Source organism: Trematomus bernacchii, unplaced genomic scaffold, assembly GCF_902827165.1.
Source record: "Trematomus bernacchii unplaced genomic scaffold, fTreBer1.1, whole genome shotgun sequence".
In the NCBI taxonomy this organism is placed as follows: Eukaryota; Metazoa; Chordata; class Actinopteri; order Perciformes; family Nototheniidae; genus Trematomus; species Trematomus bernacchii.
This window is the reverse complement of record NW_022987727.1, coordinates 6,389,677-6,413,562: the sequence shown is the minus strand read 5'-3', so window position 1 is coordinate 6,413,562 and position 23,886 is coordinate 6,389,677. Positions and strand designations below refer to the sequence as shown.

Here is a 23,886-nt window from a genome sequence, read left to right as displayed (position 1 = left end):
TGAGAAGCATTCAACATGTCCTTCACATCAACAGGAGCTTAGCAGTGCTTTCTTTTTGACAGAGTCTTGCGAGACGCCTCATCCAGGGACAATCTCTGTCTCCTTTTCTCTCACACACACACACACACACACACACACACACACACACACACACACACACACACACACACACACACACACACACACACACACACACACACACACACACACACACACACACACACACACACACACACACACACACACACATGCTCACAAACATATTCTTTCTATCTTAAATGTTTGTGACACTGAATTCTTCTCCGGCGTCCACGTTTCTACTACTCATGTTCACTCAGTCTTTTGTTTCTATCCATTTGTGAAACTAACGTTCCTCCTACTCAATCTCCCACTTTATCTCGCTCACTCTCTCTGGTCTAGATGTGGTTGAGCGGGTGAAAGCTGCTCGTCTCAGACGGTCCACCTCCCAAGCTCAGCCAAGCATCCAGAGAGTTCTGGGAGGGCGCGTGCAAAGGGTTGTTCTCCGAGAGGGACAGCATCATTGCATAAGCCTGCACGAGAAGAAAAGTGGATTTTAATTGGAGGAAACTCAACATTTTCAAACACATCTTTAGAAATAATTATCTTTTCTCAATGATTTTTTCCCCACACTGATATTTGTATGACCTACTGTGCTAGGACATTAAATGAGTTATACATTCAATACCATACTATGGCTTTTTGTGACATTTGCATGGTGCTAATCCATACAGAGTATCTTTTGACATTGGAATATCAGACAATATGACCTAATATAGTGTGACATATTTCCGGCAACACAAAATGGCGAAGAGATTTTAAAATGTATGGAAAGGGTCTTAAATGTTGTATCTTGTAAATTGTGTAACTTGCTGCAGTTAAATACCATCATACTATGTGTAATATGTGCTATATGTGCAATATATACATTATATACATAAGCCATTAATAACTGTGTAATATATACCTGGCTGCTAAATCCTAAGAACTGTTACAGGATTTGTATTTTGGAAAGTATTTTTCTTTTTCTTTTACTTTTCTTTTTTATATTATATTTTTTATTATATCATAACTTAGTACTTTTTTCTTAACATAGGTAACATTAAGCTGTCTGTGGCTCTTTCCTGCTGTAACGATGCAAATGTCCCCTCTGTGGGACTAATAAAGGTATTCTGATTCTGATTCTGATTAAAAAGACTTTAAAAAGCTATTCAATTTAGTCTCAGGATTCCCTTATTTACCCTGGTAAAGCAGGTCTAATTTAGGTCTTATTTCAGAGCGCCATAATTTGTATTGGTGATGTTTATTGATAATTAGTCTGACAAAATATGTTTCTTGCATTATTGGACTTCTTTATAGACGCAGTCATTAGACTGTTATAAAACTGAAGATCACAAAGCAGTTTAAAGGTAAAATGTTAGTAGGTTAGGTGAGAGGAAAAGTGGTGAGGGGGCGGGACAAGAGGCAATTAATCCAGCTACAGTTAAAGCCATTCTTAAATAAATACATTTTTTTCATTTTTAAACATCTGAAAACCTAAAAGAGTCCATCTTATCTCTAAAGCCTCATGAGGCATGTTTTCCTTCCTCATTTCTATTTAGGACAAGATGTTTCTCTGTCCATCCCTCTTTGAGTGGACATTCAAAAGCCAGTCACATACCTGGGTTTTAGCCTGCCTGTACAATGTCTCTTTCAATGCCTCCGACTCTAGTGAAGTGTTAAATATGTCTTTCACATCAAAGGGTTGCTCGTCACTGGCTGCTTTACGTAACCCCTCCAGGCTCTTGGGAAAGCTGGGGAGACCCTCGAGGTCCAAGAGAGAGCCCTCGTCTATACACCTGCACACCGAGGGGTGGATGGACGGCAGAAATAGGGAAGTATGGATGTGTCGGGAGATGGATGGGTGGACGGGTAAATGGATGGACGTAAATAGATTGATGGAGAGTTAATGCGATGGATGGGGGAAGAAAAATGGAAGGAGGAAGTTAAGGTGAAAGAAGAGAAAAGAAGAGGTACGATTAATATAAAGACAGGTAGAGGAAATAAACTAGGAGAAGGTAAAGAAGAGAAGAGTAGGAGCTGAAGCTGGAACAGTCTTTTTCTAGGTTTGATTAAGGGAATCTATTCATTACATCCATGCTTTAAGTCTGTTGTATTGGCATTAGCTACAATCAAAAGAAGGTATAATGGGCGGTTTCTGTTAAAAGGTTAGTTAAGTGCTAAACCAACTTATGTGGTTTCCAACTAAATGAATACCTGCGAGTGTGTTCATAGCTCATAGCTAACGGAGCTGCCTCCGTCTCTTCCTCCTCCTCGTCTTCCTCATACACTCCTGTTGTGACAGGAGATGGGGACTCAGGCGCTTCGTCGTGAGACTTCTCTGTCAGGCTGCCTTCCTCCTCTTCCTCATCATCGCCCTCCACTTCCTCGTCCTCCTCCTCCAGCCCCTGGAGCCCTAGCTTGGAGTTGGACACACTGTGGCTGGGTGGGCGTTCCTCCTCGGCTTGGTCTGATCTGCAGAGGGATCAAAGGTCAAAGCAGAGAGGACGTGTGAGTGTTATTGGCAACTGTTTCTTATAAGCTTCCGTATAAGTGACTTTGAGAATAATAAACAGTCATTAAGAGCTCATGTGAAGTTATGTGTATCTGGTCTGCGACAGTCCTTGTCCCTTGTGGAAAGAAAATCTAAAACATTGCTAAAAATGCAAAAGAACGTACATTTTGTCCGAGTCCAAAAAAAGCAACTTACACAGCTCCCTAAGCTTCTTAATAAAAATAGATACGAATGTGAGCAGTCTACCCAGCCAATCAGGGAGAGTCAAAGGGAAAATACACTATACATCTGAATCATGGGTAGTGTAGTAACCAGGGCTGTTTAAAAGGAAAGATGCATAGAAGAACTAAAACGGAAGCATATCTCTGGTGCTAATGCATGTTCTAAATGTGTTTTCTTCTTTTACAAATTGTTTTTTTTAGTTTGTCTGTCCTGTCTAGAGCTGGATGACTGGAACCATTTCCTGACTATCTAAAAAACACGACTCATCACAAGCAGAGAGCAAACATAAATAATGTGTTGACAGCAGGCACAGTCCAACTCCACACACACAGTGTTGGTGCCGACAGTCTGCCCGGAGCGCTTTTCAAACGGCCCACACATGATTAATTGGCCTCAGAAACAGAGCAGGAGAGGGCCCGCCTCAGACCGGCTCCTCTGCACCCTTTAATGGTGGAACATACTCTGTGTGACTGAGGGAAGACGATGGCTGATCTGCAAACAGGCTATCAGCACACCACCATTATGACCTGCCATCTGTACATTTTCCAGCCAGCACTCCAACCTCCCCCTTCCTCACCCCCAGACCACGATGTCATGGCTCATGATATCATTTCCTCTGGGAAGGCAAATGTACCCCTTCCATTTTTTGCCACACAGTGGACATTTATCAACTCGGACAGGATTACCTTTGGGAAGGGGTGCATAGGGACAGGATTAGGTCACACACAGTGGGTGGGTACATTTGGGTAGGGGGACTTTGGGGGGGGGCAAAAAAGTTCTCCACTTTCAATCTAGATTAAATATCACCATAATCAAATTGTGGAGCTGGTTGGCGGGGGAAAAGCCCATGCTGTGTACGCAGAAAGAAGCGTAGCTCTGATATAGGGGGCCCTGGGTTTTGTCATTCAGTCTAAACACGTCAGTTGGGTGTTTGTGTTAGCGGGCTGGGGGTATGGATATAGTGGGTGGATGGGGGAAGAGCTCCATCATCAGTGGATCTCCTAAATAAATGCCTCAACCTGAGTCCCCCTCAGGGTCCAGACTGCCAGTCGTTATAGCCCAGTCCCAGACAGGGAACCAGCTCCAACTGTAGTTTTATCCAAACCATAGAGCTCCAGCCATGGCCTGGGTCCTCATTCAAGCCCTAATTATGACCTGGAATACGGTCCAGAGGAGACAGATACTCCTAAGAACTGCAACACTGCAATGCTGGAAATGTTTTTCTTCTAAACCCCCTAACTTGTTTGTTTGAAACATCCTACCCTCAGAGCAGAAGTGCTGCCTCAGCATCTCCTCATTATGTAAACCGGTCGGACAAAGTTTTCATGTGAGAAACAAGAGCCAGCACTTTTATTTTGACTGGCTATGATGCTGACAAACGAGAGAAACTTTTCTGCGCGGGCGGTTAAGAGCGATTACAGATAGTCATCCATGAACATGTTTGCATTCAGTGTTTGACTTCAGTCACTCAAAGGAGAAATTAAACAGCAGGCTGTCTGGTGGGAGGACAGAAAGCATTATACTTAGTCTGAATTACAGATATTAAAATGTCAGACCAGCTTGTTGTGGATGAGACTCAGTATTGATCCCAGATGGCAGAGGGGCTTAGTTGCCACTGGGTCTGCTGGCCATAATGCATGTTGACAAGAGAGAGGGGGGTGGAGGAAGACAGACAGAAAGTGAGACTACCAGAAAGGAATTCACAGTGAGAACTAAAGCAGGACAGAGAGTTTATTGAGTCAAGAATATAGGCAATATTCTTTCTGTCATCTGGCCTGAAACTTCCCACCAAATGAGAAACTAACTATAAGTATTTTAGGACTGAACACATTGTGCTTAACTCTTCTTCCACTGGACAGGGTGGCTGTTTGTATTAAAGATCCAACAACCATTGTAATCACTTTACAAATTAAGGTTTTAAAAGTGCAACAAAACACACACAGGATGATCACTCCTGCCAGTTACTGGTGAGTAGATTAATTTACCAACGTCATTGTATGACTGTAGATATGAATTTCAATTCTTCCCAATAAACAGCTCTAGCAAAACTTTATACATGGCTGAAATTTGACATATTGATACAAATTATTATAAGCAAGTTTTAAAGGTGAACTAGAATATTTGTATTTTAAATAAATCAGCATGCATCAAATATACCAGATATAATATATTATGTTTATGTGCTACACCTTTTTCCCTCAATGGTCTGCACAAAAAACATCAAAGCAACTCACAAGTGCAAAAGTTAAAATACATAGTGCATATTATCAAAACAACTGCAGGTACAGTAGAGCTCTGTTTGTTTGATTTAATTTGCAATAGCTTATACAAATTGCAGTTAGATAACTTAGTTGAACCAATTCAAGTTAGTGTCAGTAGGCAGGTCAATAATGCCATACAAATGTACCCACCAGAGGGCACTGTGCACCAAGTGTTTGCAGGCTGTATTTGTGTACAAGGCAAAGAAAGGGGTACCAAAAAAAAGTACTGAACTAATGAACTGTTGCTTTAAGTTAACAAAATGTGTTTGTCTCTGTTTTTCCATATCTGTCAGGACAACATTTCCTAATAAGGGAAGAGGTTTCAAAAATGTCTTAATAGTGAGGACATTTCATCGGTTAGTTTTGCTTGACAGTTGGGCTTGCAGTTAGGTTTTAAAATGAGGTTGGGGTAAGAATTAGAGCTTGGCATGAGGTGTAGAGGGTTAGCCTCATGGATCAAATGTAATCACTTTTTTCTTAATACAAATGTGGCCTGTGCGTGCAAGTTTTCTTGTTACCTCTTTTCTGTGGAGCTTGAGGCCTGGTTCATCTCACTGTTGGAAATGAAGTTGCGGATTTCTGAGAAGTAAGAGTCCTCCTTTTCATCTAAAAGTGCATGATTTTCTGGCTCGGAGTTTGGAGAGGAGATGGTGGTTCCCAGGTTGGAAAGCATCCCGGACTGTTGGCTCACTGTTGGAGGAAGGAGAGCAGACATACACATCAACACACACAAACACACATGGATATGCACAACAACAACACACACACAAGGGCGTGATTAAAATGATCATTAGGCATACAAAATATATGAATTTAATGAAATTGTTAAGTAAATTGAGGGTATTTGTACACATTTTTAAAATTTATAAAATAAAAATTGGGGTTGTTCATTTCTTATGGTGAAAACTTTTTTGAAACTGGATAATGTAAACAGTGACCACGGGACAGTGATGGTGTAGTTAACAAATGATAAGTATAGCAGTGTTTGTGTTAAGATGAAGAATGCTTTCTTTGTATATGTTTTTGGGATGTATGATTAATATGTTAAGCGGCAGATGCAATGGCCTAATTTAAGTTGACTATGAATTTGGAATCAGTGTTCACTGTTCTAATCAAAGAAGCATTAAGAAACACAACATCTGGGCACCCTGCCATAGAAACTTTGGTATGAACCGCCTGATATTAACATACGCAAGTAAAAAAATGGCATCCCTTGGTATTTGAGTAAGAAATTGTGTATTGTTGGCAATGTACAGCTCCACTAAGTTATAATATGTTGCATGAAGTGGAAACCAAGCGTATTGCCTTGTTTTTTATTAGGTTGTCATTCCCAATTTAAGAAAGCGCAACTGTGAAGCATGGACTACTACATGTAAATTCTCAAATACGCAATCCTTCAGTCAACAACTCTCTGTTCCTTCCATATTCAGTGGCACGCTGGAGGCTGTTTTTGGCAACACAGTAGGAAACGTAAGTGTGAATTCTTTAATTAAGTGGTTTTCCTACTTTATATCAATCACAAGTTAAAGTGAAGATTTTGAATTTTCCAAATGGGTAATATGAGCCATTCATTCAAACCATTAGCATAACACAAAATACCAAGTCCCTGTTAAGTAACTATGTTTCAGTTCTCACAGCCTCACTTGTCTCAGAGAAAACTGAGTAATAGATGTTGAAAACTGACCAGGAATGTTCTCATGCTCGTGCTTCTTGAGATGGCGGTCGAGGTTGGTTTGCTGACCAAAGCAGCGGTTGCACAGGTGACACTTGAAGGGTTTCTCCTTGTTATGGATGTTGCGGACGTGGCGTTGAAGATTGGATGAGATGCTGAATGAGCGGTCACAGTATTTACACCTGTCAAAGGAGAGCAGAAGGTTGGGAAGGTGGGTTTAAATAAGCATGGCATATTAAGCAGGGACAGTATTAATGGATCCACCTACTGAGGTAAACAAAATGTTCATTAAGGCTAACCTTATTTCTTAAGAAAATGACTTCTAAATCATTGGGATCACGGTCAAGTAAGTAAAATGAATCCAGAAATTGATTAAGCCAAGCAAAAACAAAACAAAAGCAGAGCACAGCAAAGGGATGTCAAGTTTGGAGAGTAGGTGCCATACAAAGGAAAACACATTGTCTGTGATGGCAAATAGCATTTCAGAAGGATCAAAGAGTAGAATACCTGTAGGGTTGTTCCCCTGTGTGTGTCCGCAAGTGTCTTGTGAGGTTTGCCGAACGAGGAAAGATTTTCCCACAGTACCTGGAGGGCAGAATGGACAGAAAGGGTAGTTGAGTATTCAGTGTATTTCATTGTCATTGCAAACATTTTATGCAGTTTCCATGTATGTAAAAACACACAGAAACACTGTGAATAATGCGCCAAACTACAAGGCTCTTACCTGCAGGAGTAACGCTCTTTGCCTTTGCGGAGGATGGCGTCTGAGAGGGAAGGTGGAGGGGAGCGGAAATTGAACAGTGGATGAGCGTGTTGAAGCGAATTGTGTGGCATATCCAGCTTCAGAGCACCAAAGCTCTCCAGCTTCTCTGTCATGTTCTCCATGGCTGACATCTGAGGAGATGGCAGAAAACAAAAAAGGGAGCCGGTGAGATCAAATATTTTCAAATTTTATTTTTAAAGAGATGTTCACTTAAGTGGATCAAATTCATTGAGATTGTGGTGTTTCTTAGATATTAAAAGTTGAATTATATATATATATATATATAATACATATATACAATGTGTGTGTGTGTGTGTGTGTGTGTGTGTGTTAAAAGAGCAAAGGAAACATTGAAAACAAAGACACAATGTCAGAAAAAACAGAGAGCGAGGGAGGAGACAGAGAGCGGAAGCTTTGAGGAAGCAGTATATCAGAGGTTAGCCTTGTTTGTGCTAAAAGCGAGTCACCTCCCTGACCTATAACACATTCACAAACACTCAAGTACCATTCCTCCACTGCTCCCCCCTTACTCAATACACCCTCACCTCCTGATTCAGTGCTTTGTTCTCCTTCTCTTACCGTCTTCTGCAGAAGCTACTGTTGCAGGCTAAATGAGGCATTCAAGAGCCCTGATTGGAGCTGTACAATATAGTTTTAGATACCCCCAACTGATAGCCGCTTCCCCGCTCCTAGAAGCTTGTGAACAAAGGGGGCGAGCTATGTAGGAGTTTATTTGCCAAAACAGCTTACATCCTTCCTTTTTTAGTGAATACAGGACGGGACAGACAGGGACAGACACTCCGTCTCGATGTGTTTATTCGCAGTCTGAGAACGGGTGGAGGGGAGCGGAGGGATTCCGTCATAAGACTGAATTAGAGGTGGCATTGTGTTTGGATCACTGGGAGGATCACAGCTGGGACTCTGATATGAGAAGGTTGTGTGTGAAAACTGTAAAAACGAGGGGTATTGATTAATGATGAGATGTGATCTCATCCTCCTATGATGAATAATACACTGTTATGAGAACAGGGTGAATGTAATCACTCATTGGTTAAGGCTTAACTACACACATAGTTTAATGTCATATATGAAAATGCTTGTTCATGTATCTGTCTGTCTACGCACCAAATGAGTGTTTTGCAAAGTCACAGTTGATAGAGGACACAGATTTCCAGGTCAGATTAAACTGTTTCCCCAAGAGAGCCCCCCATTCTCCTGGAGACAAACACAGGATGTCCTTGATGGACACGGTGCTATTATCTAGCCAGCCAGCCAGCCACAGAAAAAAAAACTTGGAGGGGGTTGAGTTATTAGCTGGCCTGTGGGCTCCCAGTACATGAAACAATGCCACAACTAAGATTAGCGTGGCCAAGAGAGGCAGTTTGTTACAATTCAAACGGTTATTATTCTCTCTTTTATTAATACTATCATTGCTTGTAATCAAGATTTGTAGAGGTAGGGAGGGTCTGGGGACAGTCAAACAATGTGACTGATTATCAAAGGGGCTGCGATAACAGACTATGTCTTCTGAAAAAAGGTAGAAGTGACGAGGTACACAGGCGCCATTCAGTAAACAAAGGAAGAAATCATACAGAACCCTTGAGAAAATAACATCAACACTGTGGAATGATGGTGCATAGGGTCCTATCAATTCAGGTTGCAGCAGCGTGGGAGGCGAGAGTGAGGTATTTTCACATAATACATGGTTTGAAAATAATAGTCGATTGCATCTGGGAATAATCAGCCTTTATGCAACACCTGGAGGTCAATTCCCCTGTTTGGTACTCCCTTGCTGCAGGTTTTGTTCAAAGTGCACGTACCATTTGCTGTTTCTACCTAAGAGTAAACCAAGAGCCTTCCTGGATTTGTGTCTGTGTAAATGGCGTGAGCTTACCTGTGGATGGAAGAGTGGTGCTGAGGGCCTGAGGAATTTTTCCTTCAGAGCTCCCACGGGGTCGAGTAGCTTCCTCTTTTCCACCCTGCTGGACCAACAACAAGGCAGAGGGTTACGTACCAAGTTCATATAAAACCTCCAATCAAATATTCAAACGCCAACCGCTTTTTATAGTGTGAACATTTAAACATGTTCATGTGGAAATAGCCGTTACTGTTCTTATCAGGGCTGAAATACCTGTATATGGGGTCCATGAAGAATGCGGAGGGCTTGGCGTAGTGCAGGGGTGGAGGCTGGTGTGGCTGGGGATGGTGCTGCTGGTGCTGGGCGATGGAGGATTGGTGCAACGAATGGGAATGGGGGTGTGGAAACCCAGATGGGTTTTCGTCCTTGATGGAGACCCCCTTTCCAACTCCGTATAGGTGGTTCTTTCTATGATGTGGCTCAGCTGCCACACCATTATGACCACCTCGGCTCCGGCCGCCAATGCTGAGGTCCAATGGCTGTTCTTCACCACTAGATTTAGCTAAAGGTCCGCTACTGCTCCCAGTACTACTGTTGGGGTTTGAGGGGTGTGTTGGGGTGGGAGGAGCTAACTTAGTCTCCTTGGGCTTTGTGGTGAGATCAAATGCGGACTCTCCTGATGAAGCAGGAACTCCTGGGGCACCAGAAGCCATCTTGTGCAGCTGCTCGCGAGGTGACTTGGGCTCTGCCTTAAAGAACATATTAGGATTGAGGGCACCTCGATCAGCACAGAAGGGATAGAGGGAGTTGTGAAAGTTAGGTAGAAACTGGAAGGGAAACATGGAATGGTAGGGCAATGGACCCATTTTCTTCTCCTGATGGAGACCAATCAAACCTGGACCAAAATATTTCTCAGCAATAGAGGCGATGGCTTTGATGGAATCTGTGGTGGCTGCAATGGCATTTGTGTGGGTGGGCGGGAGGGCTTGCTCATCAGGCGGAGGGAAGAAGGAGTGATGGGATGCAGATGAAAGAAAGGGACGATCAATAGCGAAGTTACCAGAACTAGACATGGCTGATATCAACGCACTGTTCGTGTCTTCAAACTGGTGGCCTTCCTGACTTGATATGGCTTCAGACTGCTTCCTTCTTTTACCACTTCGCTCACGTTCACTCTCTCCATCACTCTCCAGGTCAGAACCATCACCTGAAGCCGTACCAGTGGTGGTGTCCAAATCTGTCCCACTTGTGGTATTAACGTCTTCGAGGTCACTACCATCAGACATGTCTGCAAGCTTAGATTTTGTCTTGGCTTCTCCAGAAGACAAATCCAGTTTGTTCTCTTTTTCTTTGTCTTCCAGCTGACTCAAACGGTTTCCTCCATTGCTGTTTGTGGAGCTAACCATGGACAGTGGAGGGGCATCTAGGGGACTCCGAGGAAGTTTCACCTCCTGACTGCCACCGCACATCGGGCTCTTTAGCAACGAACTAGCCGGCAATAAAGGTGGTCGCGGATAGAGTGATTGGGAGAAGATACCTGGGAAACCATGAGGGAGGGATGGGAAGCCATGGGGTCCAGGGGAGAAGGGCATGCCAGCGTGAGGGTGAGGTCGGGAGGGAAAGTAGTCAGTGAAGCCTAAACCTGACTGGTTTAGACCTGAAAGGTGGGGGTGGTGGGACTTGATCTTAGCCATGATGGGACTGGAGCTCATGGGGATGCCAGGGTTGAACATCCCTGCTGGAGAGCCATAATGGTTCTTGCCCTCACAGAAGCGACGATGCTTGTTGAGGGAGGAGGTAGTGCTGAACAACTGTCCACAGTCCTTGCACTTGATCTGGGTGCGGCAGTCAGCATGCATGCGCTTGTGGCGGCAGAGATTGGAGAACTGGGTGTAGGATTTGTGGCACACCTCGCCTGGGGGAACAAAAGGAGGCAGCCCATCAGGGCCTGGTTAAACCCATTTTAACACTGTCTCTAACTTTGTATACCGAATCAACAGCAACACAATTACTGAATGGTAAGTGCTGACAAAATAGAGAAAATACAAACATTATGTATTCAATTACACAAAAATGAGGCATAACTATCCACTATTACTATTAAAGTCAAAACGAATCTAAACAATATGTCATCAAGTTTCCTGGGGAAAGAAAGATTATAAGTGAATAGGTCAAATCTATTATTTGGAGTACACAATTAAGTTAATCATAATACACATAATGATCCGTCAACCTGTATGATTGGTTCAGGTTATGTAAAAAAAAAGTAAATGGAGAAGTAAGATACAGGAAGGTGATGGACAATTAGATGAGGTGAAAGGAAATACGTAAAAAAAAAAATACACTGTATCAAATAAGGCTTTAACTTTTAAAGCGCTGACTTACAGATAAAAGGTTTGACACTGCTGTGGATGTGCTTATGCTGCTTGAGGCCTGACGAAGTGGCAAAGGTCTTGCCACACTCAGGACATGTGTGAGCGCGTGCCCCCACGTGCTGGGAGCGGATATGACGCTGAAGGTTGCTAGGATCTGTGAACACCTGAAATTTAAAATAAGTGTATGAACACAAAATGTACGCCATAACAAACAATGAAAAGAATGCTGTTTTTTCAGAATGGCTAAATCAGTGTTGAGAACCATTGTGTATGCAGCCTAAAAAACAAGTTCAGGTGAATTTCTGATGCAGATTAATGCTGTGTGTGCAGTGCACAACTTACGTGCCGGGTATGCTGTACCTTATCACAGTTTTCACACTCAAAACGCTTGCCACTGTCATGTGACATCTGGTGACGGATGAGGTTGGACTTCCAGTTGAAGGCTTTGGGGCACTGGTCACATTTGTACTCCCTCTCCTCTGTGTGGACTATCATGTGTTGGCCCAGACTAGATCAGGAGAGCACAACACCATCAGTGGATTCAATGAATCAGGCAAGTTGCAATGGTTGCAACCATAGGACAAATGGATAACAAATTAATAGTTATCACATATTTGTGTACCTGTACTCATTCGGGAAGATCTTCTCACAGTCTTTACACTCGTGGATAGGCTCGTCGCTGTCCTCGCGCTCCTGTTTGAAGTCCTCTCTCAGTGTGTCAAAGATGGAGCCGCTACTGGTGCATGAATACTTCTGGTGCCTCCGCAGCTCAAGTGTTGAGGAGAACAGCTCATCACAGTCTTCACACCGGTACATCTGCTCGTCTGCACACACACACAGAAACAAACAAAGTTGTTTACCCATCACACAATTCCTGAAATAATGTGTCCTTCAAAAAAACATATAACATCAATTGAAATCCTAATTAAATGCTTAAAGAAGACTTTAAAACATATTAAATCTGGAATAAACTGCAACATTCTGTATTTATTTCTGTTGGAAAAAACACACAAATATCCAGTTTCACCATTATGTGACAAAATGTCTTCCTAATACATCACCCTAAACTAAACAGTTTGTATTCCTCAACAAGAGTGGAAATCTATTACCTAGCTGTATGTTAGTTACAGCTAAATAGACTCCCATTTGGTAAAAGCAACAATCCAGCAATTGACATTCCCATAAAATGGAAATCAATTAGCAGTGAAATGTAGCCTTCATTAACACTGTTAATTGCTTGTTAAAGCAAGTGTTTTCTTGAGACTCTAGGTGTAATGGCCCACAGGGGAAACAATAGGGGCTGGTCTTCCCCTTCCATGTTGATAACCTTTACAATACTTCTCACCACCAAGGTCAAACACATAAAACTCGGCCAGTCTTTTCAATAGCAAGTTCCTGACTCAGATGCCAAGTTCAACAGATCGGGGAAAGCCCAGTGGAGTGTCTTTGTGCACAGGCAATAATGTGTGTGTGTGTGTGTGTGTGTGTGTGTGTGTGTGTGTGTGTGTGTGTGTGTGTGTGTGTGTGTGTTTGCGTGTGTGTGTGTGTGTGTGTGTGTGTGTGTGTTTATGTGAACTTTCTCCAAAAAGAATGAGCCATAAGGAACAGAGGTAAGCAGGGGAATAGTGGCGCCAACCCCATGGTGATTTCAGCGCCAACCTGCTACAGTATACCCCCTTTGCCATGACCCGAGCAGCCACCGCCTGAGTCAGCCCCCCCCTGAAGTCCCAACAGCCCATGCACACCCATCAGTCATCTCAAGGTGCACTGAATGAGTTTATCCAAAATGACTTACAGTGCATGGCTCACCTGTTTTCTACTGCATGTAACCGTTTATCCAGCTGGAAACTTCTTGGGCACATTAAAAGGGCATTAGTGTAGCAACATCAATGTGTCTAACCTTGGGGAGAAGGATAAATAACCCTCTGGTCAATGGGCCATTACACTGAGCTCAAATGCTAAACTAACTTGCTTACTTTGACACCAGTGTGAGCATATTTCATGGAGAGGGAGCAATCAACACCGAGAGGGTTTGCATTTGCTCTGATGCTGTAAGCACTCAGATGCTTTTGTCTGTCGCCTTTAAGACGTTCGTTGAATTTGAAAAAGTGTGTGTGAATGATAAAAGTAGTTGCAAATCCCACTTGCAGTTGGAATGTTGGAGTTGATATAAAAAGAATGTTGTGTGGACACTCAGAAGTGCATGCATGTGTGTTTCGTTAGGAGGACTCACGTAAATAAAGGTGCGTGCATATGTGCACCAGCGAGCCTCTGTTTTTTCAGAAAGTCTGGTCTGGGTGTGGGGTGGGGGGGGGGTTAATAACGGGGAGACTAATAGCTCTCTGGGAGACGAAGGGAAGCACAATTATGTGCAGTTTAGCAGCTAATCTGGGAGCATGGGTGAGGTCTCAGGGGACTCCTCAAGTCCTCTACTTCAAATTCCTTCTCCGATAAGCCAGACACAGAGAGCGGCTCTGCACTGCCAAGCTCCCACTCAGCCCTGCTACCTTTCTCTCTCAAACACACACTCCAATACACCGAGACAAAACAGACACTCATCCCTACAGTATAGGTGCTTTAACTGTCTCTCTTTGTCCAACACTCTTTCTGCTTTTTTGTCTCTCTCACAAACAGATAAACATCTTCAAACAGTGGAGGAAGTGTAACACTTTTTGTGTCTTCCCTCATCCCTCTTTCCGAACGACACAACACCAATACTATGACACACAAATTCTGGCAGGTGGAGTGTTTCACTTTTCTATCTGCCTGCCTCCCCCTCTCTATACTTTACATACACACAGAGGAATTGAATAAATCATTTACGAGTCTGCTCCATCTTTGACACACTCCTATAACAATCTGCTTCTTTTCAATAATCAAGCTTGCTTTGAGCTCCCGTTTCCCCTGGCATGGAGATCTGAGCACAAACGGTGCATCATGCAAGGGGGGAAATGCTGCAGAACATCTCACGAAACATCTTGGTCTCCTCCTTCACCATTTTATAGTCAATGACATGTAAGAGTAATCTGATTTCTGTTTTCATCTGTGGTTCCAGACAGACTGGATACACAACAAAACAATGTTACCTGACAACAGCCTTTCGCCACAATAAATCCAAGATGTTTAAAGAAATACAGCGGAACTACGGCTCCTTTTCCGCTTAAGTGAACTTTGAAAGAAAAGCCCAGATCGACAGTGAACAGCTGTCCAAGTAAGATTATGAGATAAAATATTGGATTTATTCATTCTGACATATAGAGGCACGGTTGAAAGGTAGTGAGTACAGTGAGTCGGGTTACCCACTCAGAGGGAAGACAGGCGGTGAGAGCACCTAAAAACATGACGCACATTGAAATGTGAGCCAGTATGAATACAGCACTGTACAGCAAGGTGTAGCAGGGCACTTAACACACAGGACCTTACAGATGTTAGTGTTGTAACTCAGAGCAAAGATCAAACTAACATACACATATCCATAGATTATGGATAAAAGTCATATCATATTTATTTATTTTTATATTCGAGAGCATATATTTCTCAAAATCAATTGTCATTTCCATCATCTTTAACACATGTTTAACTAAAAACGAGTGTAAAACTGGATTAATAAACACATTTCAGGCTGCTACATCAGGTTTAATCAACTTGAATCCCATTAATGTTTTATCAAGTATGGACCACATGTGATGCTTCCATAATCATTTTATATTGTAGTTTTGCAATTGAATAACTTGAATTGGTTAGGTAATTATTATTTTTTTTTAATGTTTTTTTTTATTATGCTCAGAAGACAGTCTGACTATACCAGGGACATTATTACACTGAACGAAAACAAATAAAAAAACGCTAAAATACATACTTAAACTTCCAAAAAGGTTTAGGCTTAATTTGTAGGGGGATACAGCAGCGTTGACTTGTGAATTGTAAATATGTTTGTTATTATATTTTGGTCGATGTGACAAATGAAATTCCAGTCTCTCGGATGCAGGTTCCCATTTATGCAGTCTTCACGAGGATATAACTTACTAATATTTTCGGTTTGCTCCTGGCTTTCCGTTAGTTGAAAATCTCTACTCACTTAATGGATGGAATCTGACAAGTGCCAATTGACGCTCTGATACAGTATTACAGGAACAGAGGCCCATTACATTGCCGCATTGTAAGCGCACAATTCAGACCAGCCTTCGTTATTGTCAGGCCTATTCTAAATGACAGGTCCAAAAACGCCTTCAACCAGATGCTTTAATGCGGGATTTAATTGCATCATGGAACTTTATGATTCGAGTAATTCACATTTCTTGAGCAAAAAACTCTTAAAGGGGGCGATGGTTTATTTTCGCTCGTCACATTAGCGAGGTTATGCAGTGTGTTGACCGCGAAAGCAGCACAGGATGCAGGTTGGAGTTTGTTTAAAATGTGCGCTAATGACGCGCATTAATCTTACCTTGTAGGTTGGGTGCCATGGATCCCTCGGGGAAAATACCGTCCTTCATATACACTAAGAGCTCCTCCCCTGCTTCAATGTCCCGGACAGCTTTATAATACATCTGAGGAGAGAGAAAAAGAGAGAGGGGGACTTTAACTTAATGTAAAGATGGAATTAATAAGTCTGAACCCCCAATGTTGTTAATATCGATAGGTAAAAGAAAGGTCCCACAGCCGAAACATAATTAGCATATTAATTTAGTGGTTAAATAAAACACCAGACATGTCTTAAATAGGATACATTGTCCATGATATACGGAGTTATGGAAACATATTTTTATAAAAATGTATAGGCCTAGTTAAAAGCGGGACTGTGTGTGAAGCGCATGACACAAGACGTGTATTTATATTCTACTCAGAATTTATAAATAGGCCTAAACAAAACGAATAAAAAACGAATATGCGCGACCCCCGTTATAAATCACCTGAAAATAAAACACAACATAGGTCAGCGTTCTTTCAAAGAATTACTCAAACTTTGAACAAAATGCAGATGAAATCCAGACGATACAAATACTGCTGTAATGAGTCTAAACAGTCTGAAAGAAAAGTGGTGAGCGAAACAAAAATAAACATCAAACAGCTCAGCTGCTCTGATGCGTTTCTCATTTACAGCTGCAGTAAACCGGGAAATGTTGGATGTTTAACTGCACACAACCATTCATTTGATTGAGGTCATTTACATTGTGTGATCAGAGATAAATGACTGCTAGATAATGAGTTTTTTCCCTGGAAGTAAATGCGAAGGAAAAACAGGAATTAATGGCAATATTAGAGGCCATTAATAACCAAGGCCTTATCAGATCTCTTCCCAACATGTGAAAATCCGTTAACCAACCTTAGATTAAACATATAGTCTAAGGCATATTCATTAAACTGCATAACAATCTAACGTGTATACTTTTCAATACAAAAAATATCACAGCTTCATGCGTCCCAATGAAACAGCGCAAACAACCACTTCAATCTGCATGCAGAAGCTGTGACCTCTCCAACACAGGGGGGCGCTCTGCACCAACTGAATAATGACTCCCAAAAAGGTAGGCAGAGCACACACTCATTCACAAACACACACACAGTCACACACAGAGAGGCCGGCGAAACCAACTTCCAAGACCTAGTGCTCTTGAGAGGACACAAGGCGCAAAGGCCTAAAATCAATGAAAATAGTACGGCTTATTATTAACATTATTATTATTAAGCAAAGCGACAACTTCTCTACGTTTTTTCGACCTGACCTTTCTTTTCTCCGTGAGCCGGAATAGTTGAGAAAGTTGCGCGGCGCTGCGGAGAGCCTCCAGCTGCAGGAGCACTTCAGTCCCGGTGGAGTTGGCGACACAACCCATAGTAGTTCTACCGGAGAGGGAGCGGGGCGCTGGAGCTCACAGGGTCGGGGAGAGGAGGTCTCGGAGCGGCCAGGCACGCTGCGGACGGTCGGTGCTCGCTTCCTCTATCTGGATAAAGCCCGACGCTCCTCTGCTCGTCTACTCTCTAATCTAGTCAGTGAGCGCGTCTTTGATGATGATGATGAGTCTCTCTCTTTCTCTCTCTCTCCCTGACTCTCTCTCTCTCTCATTAGTGATTCCCTGTTGCCCCTCGGTGCTCTCTCGGTTACCCGTCGGCCACTCCTCCTCGTCTTATCTCCAGCCAAAAGGATTGAGGGATCTGCGGCGCAGACCCCTCCCCGCATCTCCGATCCCTGCCGCCGCTTTGGCCGTTTGATACATCTATTATTGATGTAAATAATGGATCAATCTGCCTGACAGACTTGCACTTACTATCGGTCACTTTCAGACACACGGGTGAAGTACACGATCAAATAAATCAGCCCAGAAAAAAATACCAATAGACCTTTTGTTGATTAATGTTATTTTACTTGAATAAAAAATACAAAAACAATATTTCGTTTACTTTTATTACAGCACCTGCCTAACGATGGGAGCAATTTATTAATCTCTTGATGGATTTATTTGGGTCAGAACAGTATTTTTAACTGGGATGTTTAAGGATAATTTATTTGATATTTTTTACATAACCTGTAAGAAATAAAATGTTTTTTTGTACATTAATCACCAAACACTTAATTAAAAATGCTATTAATTATTTATATACTTTTATTATTTTTTTCAATCATTTTAATTAAACATTTTGATTTAGAGAACAAATAAATAAAAAGCGTTCAATACGGGAGACACGAACGACTGATTGTGAATACATTATACCGGTAGATTACGTAGCACTGTGTAATAATTAAAAAAATAAAATTATTTTATGTTTTTTGCTATCCATTTATTTTAAATACTTTAAAATTATGAAAATCTTTCTTGGGTTTACAGATTAGAACGTAGTCATCAAATATTACTTTGTTAAGGTATACAGTAGAATATTTAGGAAAATAAAAAAATATTCACAATAAATATTTGTATTTTTCTGCAGCATTTTGAGTCTTCATGTATCTTTGTTGGAGTATGTATTCTACAGTAAGGCCTACACAATCAGACCTTTCTTGACCTCTTTCCATCTCTATCCAGTGTTGAGGGGACAGATGCCCCATCGATCAATGCCAGCCGTAGGGCCAGCAATAACCCCCCACTGTGGCCTCACACACACACACACACACGCACACACACACACACACACACACACACACACACACACACACACACACACACACACACACACACATACACACACACACACACACACACACACACCAACACACACAGTGTCTATTTATTGATGGATCCATCTTGGGGTAGAAGGGCAGATCAAACAGCATTGAAAGGCCTCCACTCCAAAAACAAAAAAGATAAAGGGTTGACAAGAAGGTGGACAAGATTCATCTTCTCATCAAACCCCAAAGACCACCATTACTAAGCCACACACACACACACACACACACACACACACACACACACACACACACACACACCACACACACACACACACACACCACACACACACCACACACACACACACACACACACACACACACACGAACACAGGGGATATTGTTGATTGCCTTGTTTTGTAAGGCCATCATTTAGGTGCCTGAATATTGCATCAGGACGAACTTGTGTGTGTGTGTGCATGTGTGTGTTTTTGCATTTGCTTGAGGACTGACTAAGAACTAAAATAATGTGGCTGTTTGCAGAGACCTGCACAAAGTACTAGTACATTTATTTTAAACAGACTTACATTTTTCTTTTTAGAAATGCTCAAAGACCCAACATTATTTCAATGTGTTCTGGGCACATTTATTGCATCTGATTTATATGGAACCAAATATATGAAATAATAGCAAATTATTGCATGACCATAAATATATAAATTATGCATGATCTTGCACACATATGTTCATCTTACATCATTAATGACAAACAAATAAACAAATAAAATATCCACTTGCTTTTTAAAAGGTTACTACCCGCATATGAATTTGCCCTGTGTGCACATATTTCCATAAACTCATGCATTGTGCATGCTGATACAAAAGAAGAAAAGAAAAATCACTGAATAGTCTGTTCAATTATACATTTTAGCACTGAGTGGCTGTGTGTGTGTGTGTGTGTGTGTGTGTGTGTGTGTGTGTGTGTGTGTGTGTGTGTGTGTGTGTGTTAGTAAATAAATGATAGGGTCATACCTGTGAGCCACTACACCAAGCAACTGGTCAGGCAAACAAAAGCAAAGCCGTTCGCTAAGTACAAATAACTGCAAAACACATCAAAAAACAATCATGCACGTGGCCTCTCTGGGTCTGATAATTCTCCACAATTTTCGCTGGTGCCCTGATTCCTTCTTTGACATTGTGTGGCAGTGGCAGGGGGCACTGATGTGAAAATCTTAAAAGGATTAGGCGGGTTGGTGTTGCCAGCCAATTGGTGCTTGTCAATCTCGGAGGCCCTTGTGTGTTCCCTCTCTCACTTGGCCCAAGCCCCCTTTCTCTCTATCGGTCAGGCTGAAGCTTAAATGGACACACTAGCTTGTCCCCTCAGTGTGACAGAGTGACAGGTGGCAGATCAAGACGTTAGGACAGAGAAAGGAGACAAAGACAGCGAGGAACAGGCGGCTAGAGACCGAGACAGGAGGGGGAAAGAGCCATGTAGGCAGGGATTAGGAAACAAATAAGAGTGGAGTGACAGGAATGTGGAAACACACAGGCAAGTCATATGGATGCATGTGGCTACTGTCATACCTCCATCATGTTTCCATGGTTTAATTTTTTGTCTTTGTGTGGAGTTTTCATACTCATTGCTCCTGGATGCAATTTTTTGTATGCACATGTGTGTCAGGTAATGGCACACTGCTGGTATTTGATTTAAAGAAACTGGGACAAGAGTCAGCAAAGCAAAAACAGAAAAAACAGCCTCTGCAGGAAAAAGGGAAACCGAGAAATACGCTAATATATTGCAGCAGTAGGTTGTGGCACACACATTGCATGGGGTTGGGGTTAGGGCCTAGTTAAGCAGTTGGGGTTTTATGGGCACTGGCTGGGCATCTTTCCAAAAGTATCGGATGCCTTACCCAGGTTCCGCAGAGAGAGAGAGAGAGAGAGAGAGAGAGAGAGAGAGAGAGAGAGAGAGAGAGAGAGAGAGAGAGAGAGAGAGAGAGAGAGAGAGAGAATGGGATTTATGAAGCAGAAACTGAGAGAAACTGCTGCCACCACAGAAGAAGACCGTGCCTTGGATAATGGTTATTATGGGACTCATGAGTGTCAGGCTATTCTTCAGCCTCCTTGAAAGGGTCATTTCCTAACAGCACTGGCAACTGGCCCAGCCACAGACACACAATAGAGCCATTCCTTGGTCATTACCAACACACACAAAATGTGCTACTACAATGGTTCACACACACACACTTCAGCGTGCACGCAGAGATTCACACGGATCTACTCAGTGTCCACTCTCGGCGGATGTGAAACAATAACAGCTACCCCCCTTTGCCTATTGCTGTCAACATACTGCTGGTTTCTTTCATATTCGGACGACCAATCAAAGCAGGACATCCCTGTCATGTCACTCACCTGGTCTCCAGTGAGGTGACAGGCGGCGAGGTTCTGCTCCTCAAATGACGGGGCAGAGCGGACGTATTTGAGCCAGCTGTTGCCGGGGGTGTCCGGGCCTGTGTCCAGCGCAAACTTCACGTTGCCCATGTCGTCGACCACCTGTTGGAGAGCAACAGGTTAGATATTATTACAGAGACACATTTATCTTTTTTTTCATTGACCAAATCCCATGAAATATTTTTCCATAGCATTTTCCAAAGAGGTAGTTAAAAAAAATGCAACGTTTTTAAAGTGCAGAAAAGGGTAAAAAAAAAAGCAGCGCCAGGAGTTTCATGTCAGTCAACTTTAAGACACACAGGGGCAACATGTCAGTGGGTGTTAGGGCCGCCTAACCTTGTCAATCCCAACAACAAGAAGAGGAAAGAGGGAAAGGAGGAGGAAGCAGGAGGGAGTAGACAAACTATGGCTTCTTTCACTCGTCTAAAGACTTTCTCTGGCACATATTGATCACCCTTTGTAACCCCTACGCCCCCCTGAGACTCCAAGAGCGGGTTTTATGTTACCCGCTTTCACCGAGAATGAAGGATGGAGGTAGAGGTAAAGGAGGAAAAGGAGGAGAACAAGGAGAGAATAGCGGCTTATTGTGGAGAAAACGTAAGGGGGAAAAACCATGAAGGAACTAACAATGCTGGATGTATACATATGAAAATGGGATCACATTATTCCCAAAATGGTACACTATTGAATGAGAAAAAAAGTCCTCAAATTTGCCAAAAGAACAAAAACACTGCATTTATGAAATGAATGAAAAAGAGACAGCACAACGATTTAAAGGCAAGCCATGTTTCTACTGTTGGTTCCTTTGAATGCAATTGTGTGCGTGTATCAGTATGTGTGTGGTGGAGTTGGATGTTTCTGTGAATCTGGGGGTGGCTGGGCTAAAACCCCTAAGCCCACCCTCTCAACCAAGCTGTGGGTGAAGCTCCAATTTCTCCTCGGCCCTGCATGTGATACTGAGCCTGTGTGAATTCTCTGGGGAGAAGTGGCCCGAGACAGAGCAACTCCTCTAATTACAACTTCCAATCAGCGCGGTGCCCAGCGCTGACCTCTAGCTTGACTCTCTGCGCTCCTAATCACAGTCAAATGTCTGCTGAAGGAAATCGAGGTGTGATGGAGAAGAACCAACCAACCATCTGACGTTTTTAGATGTGCAAAGTTCGTGAACCTCTCTAACTGCCTGATTTTTCTAAAGGCATGTTCGTGTTTTTTTTCCCAGCTCGTAAAGTGTGAATGGTCATGTTCTTGTTGTCTGGGTTAGCGCGTGCAGAAGGTGTATTTTCGTGGGTGGAGGTGCAGGTGCCAAGTTTGGTGAGTAAATATGTAAAGGGTCTGGTTGGAGGTGTGGAAGAACTGCCATGTGCTTGTTTGTACAAATACGGCAACCGTTTCAGGCAAATGCATATGTGCGCTTCGTTGAGATAACACAAATGTTTTCTACTTTCAAGCCAAGGTGTGAGTTTACACTCCTCACTAAATGCGCTTGCTTTGGAATAACAATGACTGTTAGTGCCTCCAAACCGTAAACCCCATTTAAAACCCTGTTTCACAAGCTTAAAATAAAAGCTGTGGCCATTGCTTATGTAAATGTATTTGCTGATCGTGAGAGATGGAAAACATATTGTTTGTACAAATCAGTTCCTGTTATGTATTTTCTGTCAGAAAAAAGAAACGTGAACATGTAAACTGGAAGAGCTTCTAAATAAAACAATGAGTGTTATCCTTACTCTCCACTCTACACATCTACTGCCTCCTCTGCTTCCAGTTTACAACTTAAACACTTGGCTTGATCGAGTCCAGGCCTTTATTTTATGTGTGAAAACAGTCACTGAAAGCTAACCAGGCATGCCCCCCCCCCCCCACAACACACCAACTACCCCACCCAATATCTCTTCTGCAGGCAGCGGAGTCAGAGTGCACTTGTCATGGCGTTGCCAGGGAGTTGCGACAGGTATCGTACATGTTTTATGAACACATGGAGAAAAGCTGGGATCCAGGTGGAGTCAAGGTGGGATTGTTTCTTTTTTTAGGGGTAATAGGTGTTAGGGGGGGTTAGGGAAGTGCGACTCTGCACAGACATTTAGTATGTGAATACTACCATGCCCAATATGTAGGCATGGAAGTATTCATACACACACATTTTGTTCCCCCCCCCCCCCCCACCACTAAAGACACATTTAAGGGTCTGATCACAGGCTTAATGAGCTGCAGACCTGTGTGTCGTGCGTTTCTGTATGTGCACATGTGTGTGTGTGTGTGTGTGTGTGTGTGTGTGTGTGTGTGTGTGTGTGTGTGTGTGTGTGTTGTCTGGGAGGCCTGCTAACACCCTGTCTCCGGGTGGAAGCCTGATTTATAAGGCTTCAAATGAGGTGCAACAGAGAAGGAGAGCCAGAACAAGCCCACGGCTGATTGTTTGTTTATTTACCTTTCTTGTTCATTTCCCCCCCTTTTCTACGTCACATCGGGGTGGGGTGATGTTGGAAATCATCAACTCCACGTGTGAAAGGGTTTCAACTAAACAATGCAAGCCAGGCAGCTCAAAGTCAACCCCTAAAGTACTCTCTCTTCCTCCAGATTAGAGGCAACACACATAAACGGGACACTAACAATATCAGA

The 23,886-nt window shown here is 42.7% G+C and overlaps 1 protein-coding gene across 1 annotated transcript in view; it reads right to left on the bottom strand.

Moving 5' to 3' along the window:
* Nucleotides 1–213: 213 nt before the first annotated feature.
* The window catches only part of prdm16 (PR domain containing 16), a 135,746-nt gene continuing 112,073 nt past the window's right edge, over nucleotides 214–23,886 (bottom strand). The window contains exons 4-16 of the mRNA XM_034144544.1: nucleotides 21,232–21,372; nucleotides 16,168–16,270; nucleotides 12,346–12,547; nucleotides 12,066–12,231; nucleotides 11,734–11,887; nucleotides 9,622–11,296; nucleotides 9,385–9,472; nucleotides 7,452–7,621; nucleotides 7,235–7,312; nucleotides 6,740–6,909; nucleotides 5,574–5,745; nucleotides 2,275–2,532; nucleotides 214–551 (exon numbers count right to left, since the gene is read on the bottom strand). Of these exons, the coding sequence (XP_034000435.1) occupies nucleotides 539–551; nucleotides 2,275–2,532; nucleotides 5,574–5,745; nucleotides 6,740–6,909; nucleotides 7,235–7,312; nucleotides 7,452–7,621; nucleotides 9,385–9,472; nucleotides 9,622–11,296; nucleotides 11,734–11,887; nucleotides 12,066–12,231; nucleotides 12,346–12,547; nucleotides 16,168–16,270; nucleotides 21,232–21,372 (3,390 nt within the window). The 3' untranslated portion in view covers nucleotides 214–538. The remainder of the gene's footprint in view (nucleotides 552–2,274; nucleotides 2,533–5,573; nucleotides 5,746–6,739; nucleotides 6,910–7,234; nucleotides 7,313–7,451; nucleotides 7,622–9,384; nucleotides 9,473–9,621; nucleotides 11,297–11,733; nucleotides 11,888–12,065; nucleotides 12,232–12,345; nucleotides 12,548–16,167; nucleotides 16,271–21,231; nucleotides 21,373–23,886) is intronic.